Source organism: Gymnoscopelus braueri (assembly GCF_963280865.1).
Source record: "Gymnoscopelus braueri genome assembly, chromosome: 8".
In the NCBI taxonomy this organism is placed as follows: domain Eukaryota; kingdom Metazoa; phylum Chordata; class Actinopteri; order Myctophiformes; family Myctophidae; genus Gymnoscopelus; species Gymnoscopelus braueri.
The window spans coordinates 18,321,589-18,342,082 of record NC_137609.1 but is presented as its reverse complement, the minus strand read 5'-3'; the positions used below and the strand labels follow the sequence as shown (position 1 = coordinate 18,342,082).

General features: G+C 41.6%; 1 protein-coding gene across 9 annotated transcripts in view; it reads right to left on the bottom strand.

Moving 5' to 3' along the window:
• dlg2 (discs, large homolog 2) overlaps positions 1 to 20,494 on the bottom strand; it is a 204,717-nt gene that overhangs the window by 9,648 nt on the left and 174,575 nt on the right. For 5 of the 9 annotated variants that reach the window (XR_013933583.1, XM_080435020.1, XM_080435024.1 and 2 more), the window contains 8 exons: positions 18,976 to 19,035; positions 17,342 to 17,500; positions 13,827 to 13,983; positions 11,339 to 11,441; positions 5,865 to 5,979; positions 4,414 to 4,590; positions 2,682 to 2,757; positions 212 to 308 (listed from right to left, as the gene is read on the bottom strand). Coding sequence is in view for 7 of the 9 variants with exons in the window: in XM_080435020.1 (XP_080291146.1) it covers positions 212 to 308; positions 2,682 to 2,757; positions 4,414 to 4,590; positions 5,865 to 5,979; positions 11,339 to 11,441; positions 13,827 to 13,983; positions 17,342 to 17,500; positions 18,976 to 19,035 (944 nt within the window). In the remaining 2 variants the exon portion in view is untranslated. Of the gene's footprint in view, positions 1 to 211; positions 309 to 2,681; positions 2,758 to 4,413; positions 4,591 to 5,864; positions 5,980 to 6,950; positions 7,003 to 11,338; positions 11,442 to 13,826; positions 13,984 to 17,281; positions 17,501 to 18,975; positions 19,036 to 20,494 lie in introns of those variants that run through there. The other 4 variants (XR_013933584.1, XM_080435025.1, XM_080435021.1 and 1 more) reach the window with 4 other exon arrangements.

Genomic DNA, 20,494 nt, shown 5'->3' with positions numbered 1-20,494 from the left:
GTCGTACAATCAAAACAAAGGACATCGCGGGAGAGAAAAAAAAGAACAGAACATGGAAAAGAGAGGAAGCGGGAGAGAGAGCCTCCATGAAACCCCTGTCCTCACGCACGTTGTCACACACCTGTCTAACCTATAGGCCCTACATGTAACCTACGCTGTCCATGTCTATAGTACATTGACTCTACATGTGTGTGCGCTGCAGCTTACTTACGGTCTGAATCACTGCCATCTTGCTCACCCTCTTTGTTCTTGTAGAAAGGGAACTTTCGTGTAAAGATGAAATTCTTTTTACGTTTGTCATTGAATGACTGTGGAGGAGAGAGAGCATGGGGGCAAACAGGTGTTTCTGACTGTTGTCACATTCATGCACACCAAAACAAGTGCTTGCAAACAGTGGGATGTCAAGAAGTTAACCACTTCCACGCCTATATGTCATTATATTTTCTAATTATATTCAAATATATTCAAAAATAGCAAACATTTTGGCTTTACGGGATCACAATGTGTCAAATTATGATGCGTTGTGGGCTTGTAGATCACCTACTTTTGCTTTTCCTCATATGAGAAGTACAATCTTTGAGACACACGTACCATTAAAGGAGAGTTCCCGTCATTTAGGTTGTATGTTTGATGTGTCGCTAATCACTCACCAACATACAAAGGAACGTTGAATATTTCCAGATCTGCCCCTGTTGTCCATTCTGCAGACCCCTTGCAGCGGCATAATGGGAGAGTGTGTAAGAGTGAAAATCGTCTATTTTAACAGATGCAAAGTCTGTTTTTTTTCTCCTACTAGGCCTACTCATCGTGGAGTCTCATGATACTCAAACATGCGCTGAATGTCCCGCACGAGCTACCCCTCGTGCAGAATGACATGACGCTGGTTGCTTGTTTCTCTCACAAAATCTGGCACACGCACACTGGTGTGCTGTGAGACAAGTCCAGGTGTGTCTTAGGAATTTGTGACAACCACACATTATTATTAGTATATACAACTATACAAAAGGTTATGAATTATTATTATTGTGTTAATGTCAGTACTAGTAAAAGTAGTAGCTTGTGCAGAACGATTTTCACTCTTACACACTTTCACGACTTTCACTCTTACACGACTTTCACTCTTACAGACTTTCACTCTTACACACTCTCCCATTATGCCGCTGCAAGGGGTCTGCAGAATGGACAACAGGGGCAGATCTGGAAATATTCAACGTTCCTTTGTATGTTGGTGAGTGATTAGCGACTATTAACTCTCCTTTAACCATAGTGTGTGTATTTATATGAATACCTGGACCGTTGACCGTATTCACACAGCGATCATTTGGCTCTTGCCCCAGGTACACCCAGGTAAAGGGATAGTTCACCCAAATAATTTCTTTTTTTCCTATCGATTAGTCATCCCATGGAGACTTGAATTAATGGACATTTTTTTGGTCATCAAATTATTGTCTTAGGAATGCGACAAAAACTAAAAAATATCCATGAATTCAAGTCTCCATGAGGTGACTAATTGATAGAAAAAAAGTCATTTTGAGGGTGAACTATCCCTGTAAGAGTAAAATGGCTGGCGTGGGAATATAGTCAATTACTACTTGACGTGCCACAGTTGCAACAAAGACATAAATAAAATAAATACAAGCAAGGCAGGAAAAGAGTTGCCAAGATCATGCTGTGAGAAAAGTAACATTTGAGGTTTAGTAAAAGAAGAGATCGTCAGAGAGGCATATCAAATACATGCAGTTAAAGAAATGGGAGGTTAGATTTAGGGGTTGAGGGTGAGATTAGAATAATGAATGATGCAACTGATTCTATGTTTTGAAGCCACAGTCTGTCAGGTTCCATGACAAGTGGTCAATGGATTGTTAGCGTGAGTTCAAGGTACAATCCATTACTTCAGATGGTTTCATCTTCCCTGACTGCTTTCAAAGACTGATGTGAACATGGGTCTAGGGGAGTGTAAAAGAAAAAAGGGCTACTCTAATGGCAAAGGTTACAGGCAGAAAATGGTTAATTAATTAAACCATTTACTGTAAATAATCAACAAAAGAATGTCTAAGTTTCATTAAAAAAAAGTTTCATTTAAAAAAGTAAAAATGGTTACTCTGTTATTAACAGTTGTCTGAACATATCTCAGATGTTTGTTTGTTTGTTTGTTTTTGAGGTTGGAAATGTGATATTTTGATGGAAGTTGAAATGAGTAAATACAGTAGCCTACATGAATACAGTATGATAAAATGGAAATGACCTATAGAATAAGTGAGATCTAGCTGAACTACATCTAGGAAATCTAATCGCGTGAGACTAACGCTAAGATAACATAAACCTATGGAAAGAATTGACATGTGACATTAAAAGGAAATGTAACCACTTAAACCCTGTATAATACGCAGTTTTTTACTCTACGCCAAATGTCTTCACAAAAAATAGCCGTCTACAAGTTCACAATGCATCGCGTTGTGAGCTTGTAGATCTGTTATTTTTGCTGAACGTTCCCCCCTGTACAAGGATGCTGGGGTTCAAGTGGTTAAGAGCTAGTAGTCCTCTTCTCAGATGTTTTTATTCTGGAAAGTCTGATGTTCTACTAATTATGGCACAGAAATGTCACTTTTATATCCTTGTTACACAAATGAGTCATTGTGTGAGACCATCTGTCACCTGCCAGCTCTCCAAAAGGAACTTACCGCTTTTGAATCAAATGAGCCAGGTTTTGCATTGAACTTGACCGTCTTAAGGCGTGCACGCTCCTTCCTCTCCACCCTGACAAACACAGAGACAGACTGCAGTCAGACACCAGCTCACTTGGCCTACATAACATCCAGCCATCGCAAACTCTTGTGGAATGTGAGAAATATAAACAAGTTTCTATGGCATTTCAGCAGATAATGTCCGCTTTCTTCACCATGAAGATTCATGCGTTCACCCGTGCGCGCGCGTGTGTGTGTGTGTGTGTGTGTGTGTGCGTGTGCGTGCGCTCGTGCATGAGTGTCTGTCTGCAGCTAAACTGGCACACTACTAGGGCAAACAGCGTCATATTTCTTGTGCACACTGACAGCAGGCCAAGGCCATAAATTCTCCAATATTTTTCAAATCGGTGAACGACAACGATGTCATTTTTGTCAATTAATAATCACAGAGAAATTTTCCCTCCAGGCTATGGGATATGCATCCTATGCGGCTATGAACTAGAACAAGCCAATTGGGAGCCTGGGATCTATACTGCTAACTATACTCCTGTCCCAACGGCTTATAGGTAACAGTACTACCAATCTGGGAACCCATCGCCAAATGAAAAGTAAAAACAGCGCCCTCTGCTGTTTTTGACTATCTCACTTGGCTCTGGGAGGAAGTCGACGTAGCACACGTGCGCAAGGAAACCGGGGTTTTGGTCTGCCTTCAGCCTTTCACTTCCGGTGGTGCGACTATGTTTTCATTCCCACTAACAATATTTCTACACGGAACACTAACACCACTTCTCCCAGAGAACATGGATCGTTTTGGTTATAAGCCCACTTGTTTCTATGATGAAAGAGCAAGTGTGAATATCTTTCCGTGGTTTTGTCTGCTCCGAGGACGCTATTGTTAAATGAGTTTTGGTTTGTTTCTAGTGGGGAAGGATCGGCGGACACGTAAATCCCGCCCACTACATTTGATTGGGTAAAGCGCAGCCTGCTTCCTGATCTGAAGGCACGCCCACTTGTAGGCCAGTGCGTACGCGATATGACGAACCCCCTCGACAGATTCAAACGCAGAGCAGAATCTGTTCTTGAGAGATTACAGTACTACTAGCCAATTGCAGGTATGCACAATGGGCGGTGTTGCTGCATGAACACAAACATACTCTGCCCCTCCAATTTCAAATTATTAAGTAACGTTTTCACATGAAAGTTATTCATTTGCCCTGTTTGAAATGGATAAAACAATACATGCCGCTGTTGCTAGCACAGATTCACAGAGAGAGAGAGAGAGAGAGAGAGAGAGAGAGAGAGAGAGAGAGAGAGAGAGAGAGAGAGAGAGAGAGAGAGAGAGAGAGAGACGGACGCAGTTTGACGTTACTTCGTCAGACAGACAAGCCTACTGGCGGAGACTTGCGCTCTACTGAGCGCCCCCATAGTTCAAGAGAGAAGTGGAGCAAACAGTAACGGGACAAGCTCCAGGGAGCGTCTCTTGACAGCGAAAACATTTATTACGCTGAAACACTGAGCCAGGAGCCATTACTGTAACAAACAAACATTTAGCAAGACGGCTAATGTGAGAGAATTCAACAATTTACAACTACAAAAATGGCGGGTCAAATGGAAATGAAGTAACATGATTTTACGGTTTACTATATATTTTATTTTCAATTTTGTTGAACTATGGGATAGTTCTTTGAATATTCCATGAAGCATGGAGCATTCTGCCCATCCAGCTCACCTTCTCTTGCTGGGAATGACTCCCATCTCTTCACTGTCCCCGTGAGGGGTAACTCGACGGGCCTGCCACCATTCATCATCTGAGGCATTGATGACGTGGAGGATGTCCCCATACCTGAAACTGAGCCCTTGACTTGGGAGGCCGCTGTCCTTTGATTTCTCATAGTCAAACAGCGCCCTATTAGGGTGAGAGGGACTAATTAGGTATTATCATCATATCGTCACTGCGGAAACCTTGTCCAAAATGGTTGCTTTTCAAGAAAATAGAACCTGTGTTCCAATGGACCAATGTAATCATTATTTTGTTACAAATTCTTCATTCATTGGTTAAAGACAGACTTAACCCTTTTAAATGTGGTGTCCCTATTTTGGGCATGTCATAGGCAAACTTTTTTTAATTTATTTTTTTATAGCTGATCAACAAGCTCACAATGCATCTCAATGCAATGCGTTGTGAGCTTGTAGATCAGCTATTTTCAAAATGATGAAGTATAAAATAGGGTATTCATTTATGGAAAAAAAACATAAAAATATGAAATATGGAGATACAAGGTTTCTGCCCGACAGCTATGATAATTGTCTTCCCTATTGAGTTTCCAATCCAGTTCCCTGTTCTTATTATCATTGTTAGACGTAAGGTCAAACTACTTCTGACACACACTGTTCTTTTTAGAGAAGCTAGAAACATTACGGGGTCAGAGAAAATGGTTACTATTGGTCCATAGGGGTTTGCTATATTAAGCAACTAAACCTTATCTGCCATTCTGTTTCAGCTATTGCCCTCAAACTTGACTTCTGAATGTCATTAATCATGAGCAGCAGTGATGACAAAATGATACTGCCGATTTAGAGTCCAGTTTTGTCACATCTCTGTGAGTGAGAATGTATTCTCTAGATGTCATTTAACCACATTAGGCCTGACCTCGACTAAGTCGAATAGTCGACTGGTTAGTCGCGGGGGGTCCGAGTCGACTGCATGTCTCTTAGTCGAATCTAGTCAAGAAAAAAAAAAAAAAAAAAAAAAAAAAACCTAGCGACCCTATACTGGGGGGGAACATTTGGCAAAAATAGCCATTCTACAAGCTCATGATGCAACTTATTGTGAGCTTGTAGATTGGCTATTTTCGGCGATGAGATTTGGTATACTGGAAAGGAGCAGACTTAGTATAGAGCACTGTGGTTACCCCAGACAACTAAGTACAATATAGGTTTTAAGTGTAAAAGACAGAACTACATTTTGTATTTAATATGTTATTTATTCATTCATTTATGTATTTTTTATTTATTTATGTATTTATCTATTTATTCACAAAGTCATAAACATGAGTCACATCATTGTTGTTATATGAGACATATTACATTTACATGAAATGTGAATACCGGTATGTGAAATGTCGATATTACATTTGCATGAAACGTGAAACGTATAATAAAACGGTAAAACTGCCTGACCTGACATAGAGGGACCTCTTTTGATTGGTTCGCAGTGATCCTGACCCAGAACTCATGCTGTGGTTCATCATTTGTTCCCGCAGGTCATGGATTTTGGCCTCAAAACGCCCATACTCTGTAAGAGAAGTACAGACTGGATCAGAACCCACAATAGAAGTACCAAGTCAAATTCCAAGAAAACACTCAAGAAATTTGTACTTAAATGAAACTCGTAGAACCTATGACGTGAGATATGATTGTAATTGTTACGTAAATGATGTACCATTGGGCATCCCAAGGAGATGACACCGGCCAAAGTGTTCTCTCACACATATACACACCCACACCCCTTTTTCTTCAAATGCTTTTTCGTTTCCCTCAATGTCCAATAGTTTTACTCAACGTCCAACTGGGGAGATGTATGTTGCATTTTCATTCTCATGTGTTAAGCCAACATGAGGTAGGCTATACCAGTGGGCTCGTGAAAAAATAAAGTCGAGCCATCCAACATCACAACACTGAATGGTGAAACCTACAGCATTACGCTGATGATCTGGCCACAAAACCAAAGAGGATGTCAGGGGCTTGAAACCCTGTTTCACTGTTGACAACTCTGCTTTCCTCAGGCAGTGCAGACTTCCTAGGACACTGACACACTGATACTGATAGGTTCAGGCATGGCTCGCTAATCTGTCGCTTCTAAAATGTAGCAACCAGTAGGGAGACATGACACGTTTAGCCCATGTTATAGCCAGTCACTGCATTACAACTGTACTGATGTACTTAATATTGAGCTAAAGGGAAGATTTTTGTTTAGTAAACAATAATGAGAAAAAGAAGAAAAGAAAACCACCTCCCATGTGCAATCATTCAATAATGATTGTTTTGCTTTCATTAACTCACTGCCCTCTGAGACCAGCTAGTAGAACAACAACAACACACAGTGTTAAACTAGATACTTTGAAACAAGAAATGATCTGACTTCCCATACTCTCACAACAGCACAATACTCTACTTAAACCCTGGATAAAAAAACAAAACAAAACACAGTCTTATGCTCTCCCTTAATGTTTTCCACCATTATCTTTTGAAATTAGACTCACATACCTTTCTGCCAGTTCACTAAGTTCCTGTGTCTGTTTCCTACAGATGTTGTCGGTCTCTGAGTCTCTGTCACACTAACACTATGGCTATACCTAGTGCAGTGCTAAGTAGTGACAGAAAAAATGCCTCTCTCTCCTCTGGCTGACCAAAGGAACCACATGGGAGGGGAGATGTGGGAATGAATGTGACAAGCAGCAGAATTGTTTAGTAACCATTGGATGTTTGTCCTATCAATCTAGCATGTGATAATGCACCACCAAATTGGAAGCTCCTCCAATCACATAGACGAACTGTAGCTGATAACACGTTCTTATTACCATGTAGTAACTGTGACATACACATTTACAAATACAATCTTATGAAAACAGCAAAAATAGCCCCAGTGGCGAAGTGGCATTTTTACTCGGTGACATTAAATACTTTCAATAAGGACAATCAGTAGCTTTGGAAAACTGTCTTCATTGGCAGCTATGCTCCCCTTAATGCACAGTGGTGCTATGGTACTGTGTACATAATCAAGATGCTTTCAAGAAAGTGTTCTAAAACATATTAACCACTTGAACCCTAGCATCTCTATTCTGGGGGGAACGTTCACAAAAGATAGCAGATCTACAAGCTCACAACACGTTGCCACACATTGTGAGCTGCTTGTAGATTGGCTATTTTCGACAAGCGATTTGATGTAGAGGGGGAAAAAAGAGCAGACCATGTACAGAGCCGACCCCCCCGGTGAACTAATTATAGAGGGTAGAGAGTAGGGTCTTTGCAAAACAAACATCGCTATTGTTGTCTACGAGGTCAAGAAAATTTCATAGCCTGAACTCATCATGAACATATGTGTAGAGTGGACAAAGCCAGTGACACAAAATGAAAGAGATAAATCCATTCCTAGCCTAAAGGTTCTCCCAGAAAAGAAATAGAAATAAATCTGCACAAATCCAAGATCCTTGTTACTGTCCCTGAGCATATTTCCAGACAGACTCTCTTATCCGTTGGTTAGCTGTGTACATAACCATCATGTATGTGCACTGTTTTAGGTTACAGTAGAACTTACAGTATATTTAATTAGTCTTTAAACCTTTAGTTGTGGCACACTATTTTCCTAACTGCAAAGATAATATCGGTTTTGTGTGACACAGAGAGGCTGGCCTGTGTTTTTCTAAGTGATCTCCCCTTGATTACAGTACTGCCTTGTTCTGTTTCTATGAACAAGAACAAGCGATCACATTGGCCTAGATTGTTGACAAGTAATAAATAGATACCATGGGATCATATGATCCCATGATAAGATTAATTTAGAATTTCTAGAGTGGTTTGCTTATACGCTACAGCTAAGATATTTTAATGGCTTAAAAGCTGCTAGAGCATAGGCTGAGATTTCACAGACGACCATTATTGGCTAGGCTGTTTGTCAAAGTAGGCTTAGGCTATATAGGATTGGGATTCCTCTACGTCAGGACCGTAATGCTTTATTATTTGACCTGATTTTCTTATTTCTTATTTGACAGTTGTTTTAAGGCTTTAACCTTGATGCCTGGTCACAGGATGAGTCAAGTGACATCCTGATAACACTAACACAATAGCAGCAATTCTATATTTGTTCCCATCCAAATATACAACAGAAACAGACTGAACATGACATTTTCTTGAACACATTTAAAAAAAAAAAGGAAGCAAGGCAGGGTGTATTAACCACATGAACCCTAGAGGCCCTATTCTGGGCATGTTAGAATAGACAAACATTTGGCAGAAATAGCCTAACTACAAGCTCACAATGCCATGCATTGTGAGCTTGTAGTTCGGCTATTTTAGGCAAAGAGATTTGGTGTCATTGGGAAAAAAGGAGGGGACCATACATAGACCCCTGGGTGACCCCGGTGTCAACGAAATATAGGGTTTAAGTGGTTAAAGATTCAACTGCAGTGTGCATTCGCCTGGGAGGACATGTAACATGAGGGGAAGTGAGGAGGGCTGTAAGAGAGAGGGTGTGTGGTGATTGGGGAGTGAGAGTAAATATTAGGGGTAGGTTGGTCAAGACGAGAGTCAGGGGTGCGTCAATGGGTTACAGTGTCCAGGGGACAGGGGGTGAGTAGACTGTCTGTGATTGCATTCACTCAGTGACTCTCCCTTAGCCAACTGCTTTTGTGAATGATGCTAATGCTCAGAGCAGCCACACTAGTGCCAATGGCACAAACCTGGTGCTGGAGACCTGGCCCGGTGCGGCGAGCATTGAGCAAGTTCTGATGGGTAAGAAAAGAGAGCAGTTGGTTAGTGCCACTGGTTCAGGGAAGACTGGCTGTCATCTCAGAGTGAAGCGTTGGACTTTGGACAAGCGAGCTCCCGGTTGAACGGGACTCTGGCTTCCAAAGTTAAGTCTCTGGGAGACTGCCTTGATCACAGGGTGTGTTGAGTTACTTTGTGTTTACCTCTTGATGCACCAGTGTGACAATACAGTTTGTGCTCTGCATGTTATTTGCTCTCTCACCTAAAACTTTAAAAATAGGAATAGTGTTGAGGGGCAGAACTTATCTAAAACAAGATTCCACACCAATGTCTTGGACAAAATGGTCAAGGACTTCTGCTCCAGTCTGGCTGAGGTCTTATAGACGTGTCACATATTAAATATTAAATAGATTTACGAAGCAAACAAAAACCCAAAAGAAAAGATTTGTATCATTGGCAGTTAAACAACATTCAACAACATTACAGAATAGATTCATACTATAGATTTTTGCACATGTAGTCCAAACTATTCTTTTGGCTTTGGAACCTCAGATCTACAAGCGACGCATTGTGAGCTTGTAGATCGCCTATTTTCAGTCCGCGACACCCGCACACAGCTATGTATATCTCAGGCTTTAGGAAGAAGGAATCTATGATTCATTGTTCCTGCTACTGCTGATCGTAATTACAAGTGGCATGCCAACAATCAAGGCTGTCTTGTCCAATACAAGCAACTATAGCGCTGCGTTGTCTGCCACGGTTAGTGTTTGTTAGCCTGAAGATGTCCAAGAATTATAAGCATGTACTGTATGTGCCCATGTTAAAGAAGAAATAAACTACAATAATTTGACTGGCCAACAAACAGGGATAGGCATATTTTACAGAAATAAAAGTCAAAATGATGATATGATAAAATTCAGCATTTATTTTGCCCTTGGATCATCTCCCATAATGCACCAGCACCAGTCACCTACCTGGATGGTTATTTGACTTTTTTTTAGACCACGAGAGACACCCAAATGAACCTCAGCAACTAGTTCTGTAACATTAATCATTTTCATTCATTTCTAATTTCTTACGTCTCCTCACATAAGGTCCACGTGTAAATGCACCCTTATTTTATTTTTCCATTTTTTCAAAGGAGATCTGATTTCAAGGTGGATGTCAGTTTAAAATGTAATGTAGCTATGTTGTATATGGACACTATCTGGTTATGAAACATAACCAGGTTTAACAGAGGTCTCAGTATTCTTGTACTCCTCAGTCAACATGTTTGCATGGTTGAACAATAATTTTACATTATATAAAGATGTTATATGTTGGGAGCTTGTAGATTGGCTATTTTTGCTATTCATCATGCAATGAAATAAATAGGGTTTAAGTGGTTAAGCCACACATTGGTAGAAAGTCCTAGATATCAGTTTTCTATGATGGGGTGAGTAACATTTGTGTGAATACAGGTGAAAATACAAATGGGACATCTTCACTGATGTAGGAAGCAAACTGGATAGTTTCAACTCAACTGCATCACTGGTATTCTTTTCATCTATTGTTGTGACTGCTAACCTTTTCTGGAACCCCAGGAACTGACCTCCAAAACCATGCATTATAGAACCATTTATTGCAGTCAGTGCGTGATTATTCTTAAACAGAGTCCATTCTACATGCTAAAAGTAGCTTGAGATGTACTGAATATAGTATTATTACATGAATCTTGGGATTTAAAGAGAATGACTGAATCTGAGAATTGCCAGAGGAAATAGTTTCCAATGAAATTAATGTATTTCTGGCATTATTTTTTAATTCCCATGCCATTTAAGTTGAGTAAAATTGTCCTAAAGGATGGGTCATCACAAGTCCATGAGACATCAATATTAATACTTTGAATTATTTACGTATACCTCTCATTTCCTTGTATTCCTCCATTTTACCTATTTTTGATAGATGCTAGTAATACTATGCAGATATGTTAGTTAACTGTTCACATACGTGCTACAGTAGGTTTGATGTCTACCCGGTATCCTAGTTTCTTTGAAGCACTAAAAGGTTTTTCGTTGCACTCTACTTGTGTGACTATTCACACATGCCATTTACTCTGATTGGGATCACAGCTTCTACTAAATGCCAAATTTCTTAATTGTAATTTGAGATAGTTTGATTTGTTTTACCTTCTGGTCGGTACTGGGCAATGATGGAGACCATTTGGCCCGCTCCTTTCAGTGCAGCTGCAGCCTGTTCGTGGGTGGCCCCTCGCAGGTCAATGCCATTTACCTGTTCAGATGGAAAGACAATTTCAAAAGGTTATTTCAGCTTTGTTGAGCAGCACTGCTTTAGTGAACAGAAAGGCTAAAGTTGACCTTGTTCCTGCTGAGTGTGAAGGACATTTCCTCATTGATTATGTCTTATGTTGGTAACATCTGGTGCGACCTGCTGGGAACAACCACCGGTGAGGGGCAACAAGCATGTGACCACAGCATGGGGTCTGTAGGTTGGATATACCAAACAGTGAGAGAAATGAATGTGTACCCAAGAGAGCAAGCTATTCTTAGACTTCGGAACCAGGCCAGTGTTCAATGTAAATCCGTCTGGTTTCATCAAGACACCGTGGAAGACTCAGCTACTGATTGGAAGAAAACTAACATGCTGACAGTGCCAGGTTTATTTAACAATCGGCTGACCTCAGTAAACCATGACACTTTTATGAAATGTGACAGTCTAATTGGTTGTACAATCATGTGGCATTAGCGTGGGTGGGCAGAGCGGGAACACTTATTTCCTACCCAAATTAGACTCACCACTAAGCCTGTTTAAGATCCCAGTCAGATGTCACCAGACATTATACAGTTGTACTTTTATATTTTGCTTTTTAAAACCTGCAGTACTGTACAACATACTGTAGGCCTACGTATCTTTGTTTTTTAACAACTAATTATCAAAATGGACAAATTTTTCAATACAAAAAGGTCTAGGCATATTCCATTAACAAGGGTCAAAAACCTGACAATGTTGGAGTTACTGTTTACCGGCTCTGGACGTCTATGGATCGTATTGGACTAATAATTATTTTAAACCAGCCTGTTTCTCTGGGGATTCTTAGCTGAAGGAACACTTCCATTTGGGTCAAGTGACATCCTGATCACGCTAACAAAATAGCAGCAATTTTATATTCGTTCCCAAAGGTTCTCTTTCTTATTGCTCACCCATCCAAATACATAACAGAAACAGGACATTTTCTTGAACACATTAAAAAAAAAAAGAAAGCAAGGCAGGGCCTTTGATAATGGCCCTTTATTTAGTGTTGTCATTTTAACTTCCTTGTCAAATGTGTTTTGTATAATTTAAAATTGGACAATTAAACTATTAATATTTTAAAAAACTGTTCAGAGACAAGGTTCAAGTAGCTCTGCATCACTGCCTCTAATCTTTTCATCACAAAGCAGTAATTGATTAAGGTGATCTGTCAAAAGGACAGGTATTGCATAAATCATGAAAGTCCCCTTTTCCAACATTTCCACCAAATTCTCCATGTGTGGTCCCGCAGCATGACTGGACATTATAGATTAGTGCAGTGGTTCTAAACATGGGGTCTGGGGACCCCCTGTGGTCCTTGAGGGGCTTCCAGGAACAGTAGTGTGTTCTACTACTGAATGTATTGGCACAGGAAAAACCTTATATTTTGAGTTCCTAAGGATGAATAAAGTTACAAGGGAATGCCCATCGGCACGAAGCGCTGTGTTATCAGCTTGCCCAGCGTTGCTCAAACAACGACATTCGATCAGTGCGTTCAGGATGAGGTTTGTTACGCAGCATTGCTTGGTTGTATCGGTCGCCTCCTCCTTTCTTTTTGTGTTGTTTTCTCATACAACATCAGCTCGTTTGTCCCTCACTTAGTTCCGTATTTTTGTCTTGGCCTCGAAGGCAGCTGAGTTGAATAGATGCTTCTCGAATCATAGGTAAAATAGGCTCTCTCTGACCCTATCTTTCTACAGCATCTTCCTCTTCCTCTTCCTCTCTCTCCTAGCTCTCCCCCACTGATCGAGCTCTGGTCTGACGGCACACATGACAGAAACCGTGACCTACAACGCCGAATGATGCTAACGTTGGGATCTCCATTTATGGGCATGTGATGTCAGACAAAACAGAAACCATGGCCTTGCTTAACAACGCAGATTTGCGCTGACGTCGTGCATGTCCACATTTGGGCACAGTCCGCCCACCAGCCACAGACAGACACCCAACTTTATATATACTTTATGTATTTGTATATCATTGAACCTATGATCCAGAAGAAATCCTACTACTGCCTTTCTTCTAAAACCTTTCAACGTAATCTTTATGTCTATGACAAAGATGCTTAAGGTAGGTGACAATGTGTACACTTTTCAAAGTGGGGTCCGGGGAACCCCAGGGGTCCTTGAGGGGGTTCCAGGGGGTTCCCAACCAAATTTGTTAAACCGTTTAACCACTTTAACTCTATACACATTGGCTAATTGAAAATAGTCGATCTACACAACGCGTCACGATGCGACAAGTTGTGAGCTTGTAGATCTGCTATTTTCAAACAAAATCTATATTTTCAGATGGGGAGTCCACAGCCAAATAGGCTACATATCAATTTGGTGGGTGAAGAAAAGTGTGAGAAGCACTGCTACTAACCGACAAGATCTGGTCTCCTCGCCGCAGCTCTCCGCTCAGGTCGGCAGGCCCCCCCGCCAGGATGAAGGACACGAAGATTCCCTCGCCGTCTTCACCGCCCACGATGTTGAAGCCCAGACCTGTGGAGCCTTTGTGGAGCACCATCTTCCTGGGTTCCCTGTACATACAGTTGAGATAGTACATCAGCTCGGGGGGGTCTGTGGGTCTCAGCATCTTTCACGACCAGTGGACGAGGGTGTGGAGAACGACTCTACGAGGTGTTGCAACAGCACGCGAGCGTGTGTGTGCACCGCGGACACAAGCCTTCTCTGTTGCTCAGTGCAAGGCGGAGCACAAAGGCGGTCGGAGCCCACAGGGGGGACGGTGCTCTACTTTAGGACCACTTGTCCCAATTCTGATGGAAAAGGAACCTCGTCACACTCTCACACTCGCACACACATCCATACACGCGCTCTTTCTCTGGTACTTCTTCTGCTGCTTGCACACAAACTCACACAGAGACTGAGGTACAACAGGATGCATACACGGCTACGCACGAACACAAACAAAATGCAGCATTCGGTTCGCTCAAGTATTGCAGGCTATTATGAATCAGAGGCAGATTCATATGAATACAGTATACGTACATTGCAGAAATATAACTGACCCCTCCCAAAACATTTATCAGTGGTGAATTATCAAAAATAAAACCCTAGATCATTGTTTATCAGATAAGACTGTTCAAATATCCAAGGCAGGTTACAAAGGATAACACAGTGGACTTGATTTGAACAGTACATAGCCTACAACTACAAAGTGCATTTAAAGTGAAAACAACAACAACATGGAGCACATTTTGACCATCATGCCTTCATCATGATGAAGGCCTGTTAAGGTCGAAGCTCGTTGCTTGGTTATCATTGCTGGCATACTCTTTCACTGAAAAGTGTGCTCAGAGAGCTCAGACAATCTTTTCTCATCATGAATGTTATTCTGCCATCTGCTGGTGAATGCATGAACTACTGCTGTGGGGGTGATGGTCTCCACAGCACTGAGTTTAATACATCCAAGCTCTACACAAGCTCAACTATTTCCTTCCATTATAATGCGTTGGGAGCTAATTCCACTGACCCGATTCAGATGGAATTACATTTTTGTATCTCATCTAGTTTTCTTTTAAATGCCTTCATCCTAACATGTGCCGAGTGACTGAGCGAGTATACTGATCAGTATCCATTAGCTCATATGTAGTCATCTGCTTAATGCCTTGTTACATTACAAGATGTAACGCAAAATCATAAATGTCCACAGCAGGGCCTCTTCAAACCATAAAAGGAAGTTGTAAAAATCACGTTTACTGTATTGGACAAAATAGGGGTTCAAAGTCAACAGTCAAGAGCAGGTTTACCAACCGTATCAGCCAAAGAAAATACCTTTGTTCAGACATTACGTGCATATCAGCAGTTGGATTAGTGTTGGACATCTACCATAATCCTGCTCCACACCGCACATGGAGTGCTCATAGCTCTCAACATGCACACAGACATCAAATAAATGTAAAATAAATGTTTAGATTTAATGCAAAATCCCTAGATCCACAAAAAGTCCTTTCAACGTCTTAATGCTTAGAGCGGCAAACACAAGAGAGCCAGACTACTGTCACTTCTGCCTGACTTAAACCATCCTAACTATGAAATACATTCACATTGCTAATATGTACATCTATTAGCAGGGAGATGTTCTTTTAAATACTCTTTATTCAAGATTCCTATACAAATTATGAACTTGTTTATTCCTGTTGTACAACATCAGGTCCTCACATCATGTAGGATAACAAAGGCAGTGACTAGGTAGGATACCTGCTTTCCCCTATCTGTTTGAGGGAACGACAACACAAATATAATTAATAAATATGCATACAGTAGGCTTAAATTGACTACAGCACTCTTTTTGACACAGGGAGACAGCCTGGCATGGCAAAAAAAACCTCATTAGAAAATATATTTTGCATGTAAAAAAGGATGCTTATAGCAATTTTGACACTTCAAATACTTTTTTAAAACTCAGATAGGCTGCATAGTCAGAAAAGCTCAGCCATAAGCAGTCTTGCAGCTGTCGATATGGGCTCCTTTGATGATATCTCTGGCCGCCTACATTCTCTCAGCTCTAATTCATTTTATATGGGCTTCTTCATCCTTGGATAACTAAGTACAGTGCTGGGCTACAGCGCAGGAATAAAAGGGGGAGAACGATACCAGTCAACCAAAGGCTTGGACAAGAATCATTCATACGACAAAACATGATTTATATCATGTCACAGAGGTCAATGTCACATTTAGACAGGACTGGCAGAAACAGACATCACACACATTCACTCAGTCACAATAACTGACAGGTATTAAGCCAAAACATGTGAGTACATTCAGAGCATTGACACACTATATTAAATAGTAAAGTACTCGACTTGGGTACATAGATGTGAACAGAGGGGGTTAGGTTAGGCATTAGGTAAGGTTTTAAAACAAACACAGGTTATTAAATGTGATGGCAAACTACAGGTGAAACCTAATGGTCAGGCTATAGACAAATCCACAGAGCGCTCCGCCCTGGCGCAATCATAACTGCGGTGTCAGAATGCACACCGCAGCGCTCTGTGGATACGTCTAATAGTCCAGTGGTTATTGGGCAGCATGCAACAGCCTTAAACATGGATCAATGAGTGACTACATAACCTCAGAGCGAGGCACCTCATGTCTCTAAAGACATCACTTTGTTAAAAGTGTTGCTGAGGAATGTGATATTTTGAAACTGGCTCGGGATAATTTACAGTAACATGGACCTGTTTTTTCTTTTGAGAACAAGAACCACTGACCACCTGCTTGGACAGTGGAGCTGCAGTGTGTGGGCAAAAGATAAGTGTGGGGGAGCCCTGGGCCTTCAGACTGTGATGGAGGGAGACTGGTAGAGGTGCGGTGGCTTAAGAGCAGTGGTTCTCAAACCTTTTCATGTCAAGGACCCCAAATTAATATGTATTTACCTGCATTTAAAACGTTTTTGTGGCAGGGACCCCCCCACACACAAGATTTGCGTCGTTAAAATGTTTTTAAAAAAAATCTAGATGTTTTAGAAAATATCCTCACAATGCGTCACACTTGCGTCACACGCGTTGTGAGCTTGTAGATCGGCTACTTTCAAATGGCTGATGTATATAGGGCTAAAGTGGTTAAACAGATGTTGATGATAATATTAAAACATTTGGCTGGGGACCCCCTGGAACCCCCTCGAGGACCCCTGGGGGTCCCCGGAGCCCACTTTGAGAACCAATGGCTCAGAGCAACAGACTATCAGGGAACGAAGAAAGGAACGGGAGTGGAGGTGACCACATTCACGCAGCAAAATGGCCGCTGTGTGAATGAACACGTGTATAGGAAGAAGGAGAAGGAGAAAAAAAAGGACATGCAATGTCATGCACATACTGTAGTCAGGTAGGTGGAGGACGGTGAGGAGGAGGTGGTGGTGGTGGTGGTGGGAAGTACCTGGTGACGTCCGTGTCAGGGAACAGGCCTAAGTGATAGTTTGGGAGGGGGACGGAGTGAAGGAGGGGGCTTTTGTCACACTCCACTGGGGAATAGTGTCTGGGGGAGGGTGCTCGGTCACATAGCTTGTTCACAGTGCTGTAAACTGGCTCAGGAGGCCTACAACGGAGGCGAGAGAGAGAGAGACAAGAGCACAGAGATTAGCACACACAGAAGAGGAGGAGAAGGAGGAGGGAGAGATGGAAATGACCTCCAGAGACAGCAAGAAGGCAAGAAAGCAAGAATGCAAGAATGCAAGAAAGAGAGAAAGAAAGAGAGAAAGAAAGAAAAATAAATGTAGAAAAAAGGACTGTGAGAGGGGGAGGAAAGAGATGGCATATATGCTACTAGCCTGTAAGGGCTAGTAGCATATAGGGATAGGCTGACATGTCTGCCATCCTACTAGTCTCTCTTCATGCATGTTGGCATTAACAATGCCAGCTTCCTCAAGTTAAGCCACAATGTAATGTGTTTAGGTTGTTTTTCCACTGAAGATTAGATTAGATGAGTTAAAGATCTGTGGTTTGGACAGGAATCCATGAGCACAGAAAGTATTTAGGGGGGAGAGAATGAGGTGTGTGCTTTATAATGTGGTGAGTCAGCAGAGCAGTGACAAGTAGCTCCGAGAAGATACAGGATAAGAAACAGTGAAGGACGGAAGGAGGGAGAGAAGGTTAGGCTACTGAAAATATTCAAATTTCACCAGTTCTACAACAAGCACGGACAGTATACGTTTGCTTCATCATGAGCATTAGGGGCTTTCTATACTCCTCTTATCAAGCTCCATAAACTCTACTGTGATGATAGGAATAGGTCATTCCTCACTAAGTACTTCTTATAAGTATGTTTATGTATTCTTACCCACTTAAGACCTATACACTTCATCATACAAACTCACAACGTTTAGCTATTTTTCTTTAATTTCTGGGTTAAATCTTCAGAAATGTTCTTCTATGACATGCCCAAAAGAGTAATGCCAGGTTGAAAGTGGTTAAGAATAATGCTGAACTATCTATTTTACAATTTGCTTCATTTGGCTGTGTAAAGAGGCATGGTCAAATTTTACCAACATGGAATATACTGTATATCACCCTTTAAATATGTCACCATAACTAACTGTAGAAAATGATGTGATGTGTGGTAGCAAGGCCAAAGGTCAAAGAGAAATGTTAACATGAATATGTACAAAGATAACAGTGATGTCTGTTCAGGCATACCTGTACACAACACAAAACAAGGCAAAAGTCTGACTCAGCATTCAGGTCAATGTGCATCATCATCATCATCAACATAATTGTGCGTTGAATACTGTGTGAGTGTCCAAATAGACCCTTATGGGTCTGTAACTCTGAGAGTGTACAAACCGAACAAAGTTCATTTGGTTGCGTTTCTACACGTTAAATTATCTACGGTGTAGATTGGGGTCACAAAGATAGAAAATGGTTCAATTTGTACACTCTCAGACTCTACATAATGGTCCATAAGGGTCCATTGGGACCCCTGGTGGGCCTCGGACCAGACGTTGAGAAACAGTGTGATATGGGATGATGAGTGTGCAAAGAGCGATATGTGACTGACCAGTCAAGATGTCTCACCTCAACTGGAAATGCTGGGAATCAAACCTGTGACCCTCTCCGTCATCTAGTGAGGGATTTCTAATTGGAGGTAGATGGCAAAAGTTAACAACTTTCGATACAATTCTTCATAATCAATAACCCTAAGATGAACTTCATTAACTACTTAACCACTTAACCCCTACTTAGCTGACCGGGGACATCAGGGCTCTATACTTGGTCCTCTCCTTTTCCCCCACCTTTACACTTGTACATCTGCTATTTTCACCAAATCTTCACCCCAGAATAGGGACTCTAGGGTTAGAGTATTTTATAATTTGGCTATTCGAAAATAGTCAGTATACAAGCTTACAAAATGTCGCGACAGTAGTGTGATCTTGTGGATCAGATATTTTTTTATTTTTTTATTACATTTTCGCCTTAATGACATGCCCAAAATAGGGCCACCAGAGTTAATGTGGTTAAGAATTGCATGCTTTAGTATTGCTATTTGAGTTTCAGCAGCTGTTTCCATTTTTTGAGGCACTGATCAAGAATCATAATAAAGAAATACAGAAAGAATGCACAAACAAAGAGAGGCATGCATTTTCTGTGAGAAAACTCACACTTGGAAGCATGCTTACAGAGAACGTAACATCACACGGTGGGGGAAGTTAACTGACAACAGAACACGCCACATCCTCAAATACACTGAATATCAACCATTTATAGAGGTTTATCAACGATGCCGTCATCCAATAACAAATGATGAGTTTATATGTATGCAAAGATGTTGTTAATCTGGCTCAACATGCTATGATGGTTTGCGTGTTAGCTTTTCGGAGCGTGAGCTGCTGTGAATCCAGCTGTGTTAATTGGAGCATGCAAGTTGTAGCGATGACTTCTTCTGTAGTATTCCTACTCAGTCACTGTGGTGTCTAAAGACATACCAGTACTCTCTCTACAATCAATCTGTCCTATCTCACCTTCAGTCCCACAGTACAAGCGCCAGTTTTTATGATCACATAAAACTAGAATTAGGCATATTATCAATCACAGCTACTGTGTCTTTGTCTTACAATGTCTCGCTGTACACTCAACATGTCATCAATGTCATGATGCAATGTGCATTATGCACAGCGGCGGACTGGCCATTTGGCGTACCGGGCAAATGCCCGGTGGGCCGCTGGGCCAGTGGGCCGCTGGGCCACAAAAAAAAAAAAACCTTTTTTTTTTTTTTTTTTTTAATATTTTCGCTCCCGTTTTAGGATTATTACGGTCATTTCCGGGTCGCGCGGCCAAATTATTAGTTACTGTTTGGGCTGGGATGCTTTCCAGCAGGGGCCTCAGTGCGGCTGCAGAGTTCATGTGCAGGGCTGGGCTGCTGAAACAGTGAAACGCTGCTCCCCCCCCCCCCCCCGTTGACAAAACGGCCCAGGGGGGGGGGGGGGTGCGGGGGGGGCGGTGGGCCGGTCCGGACCAAAATGCCAGGGCTGAATTTTGGTCCCAGTCCGGCCCTGATTATGCATCACACTACTAGTGTGAACTGCATTGTCAGGAT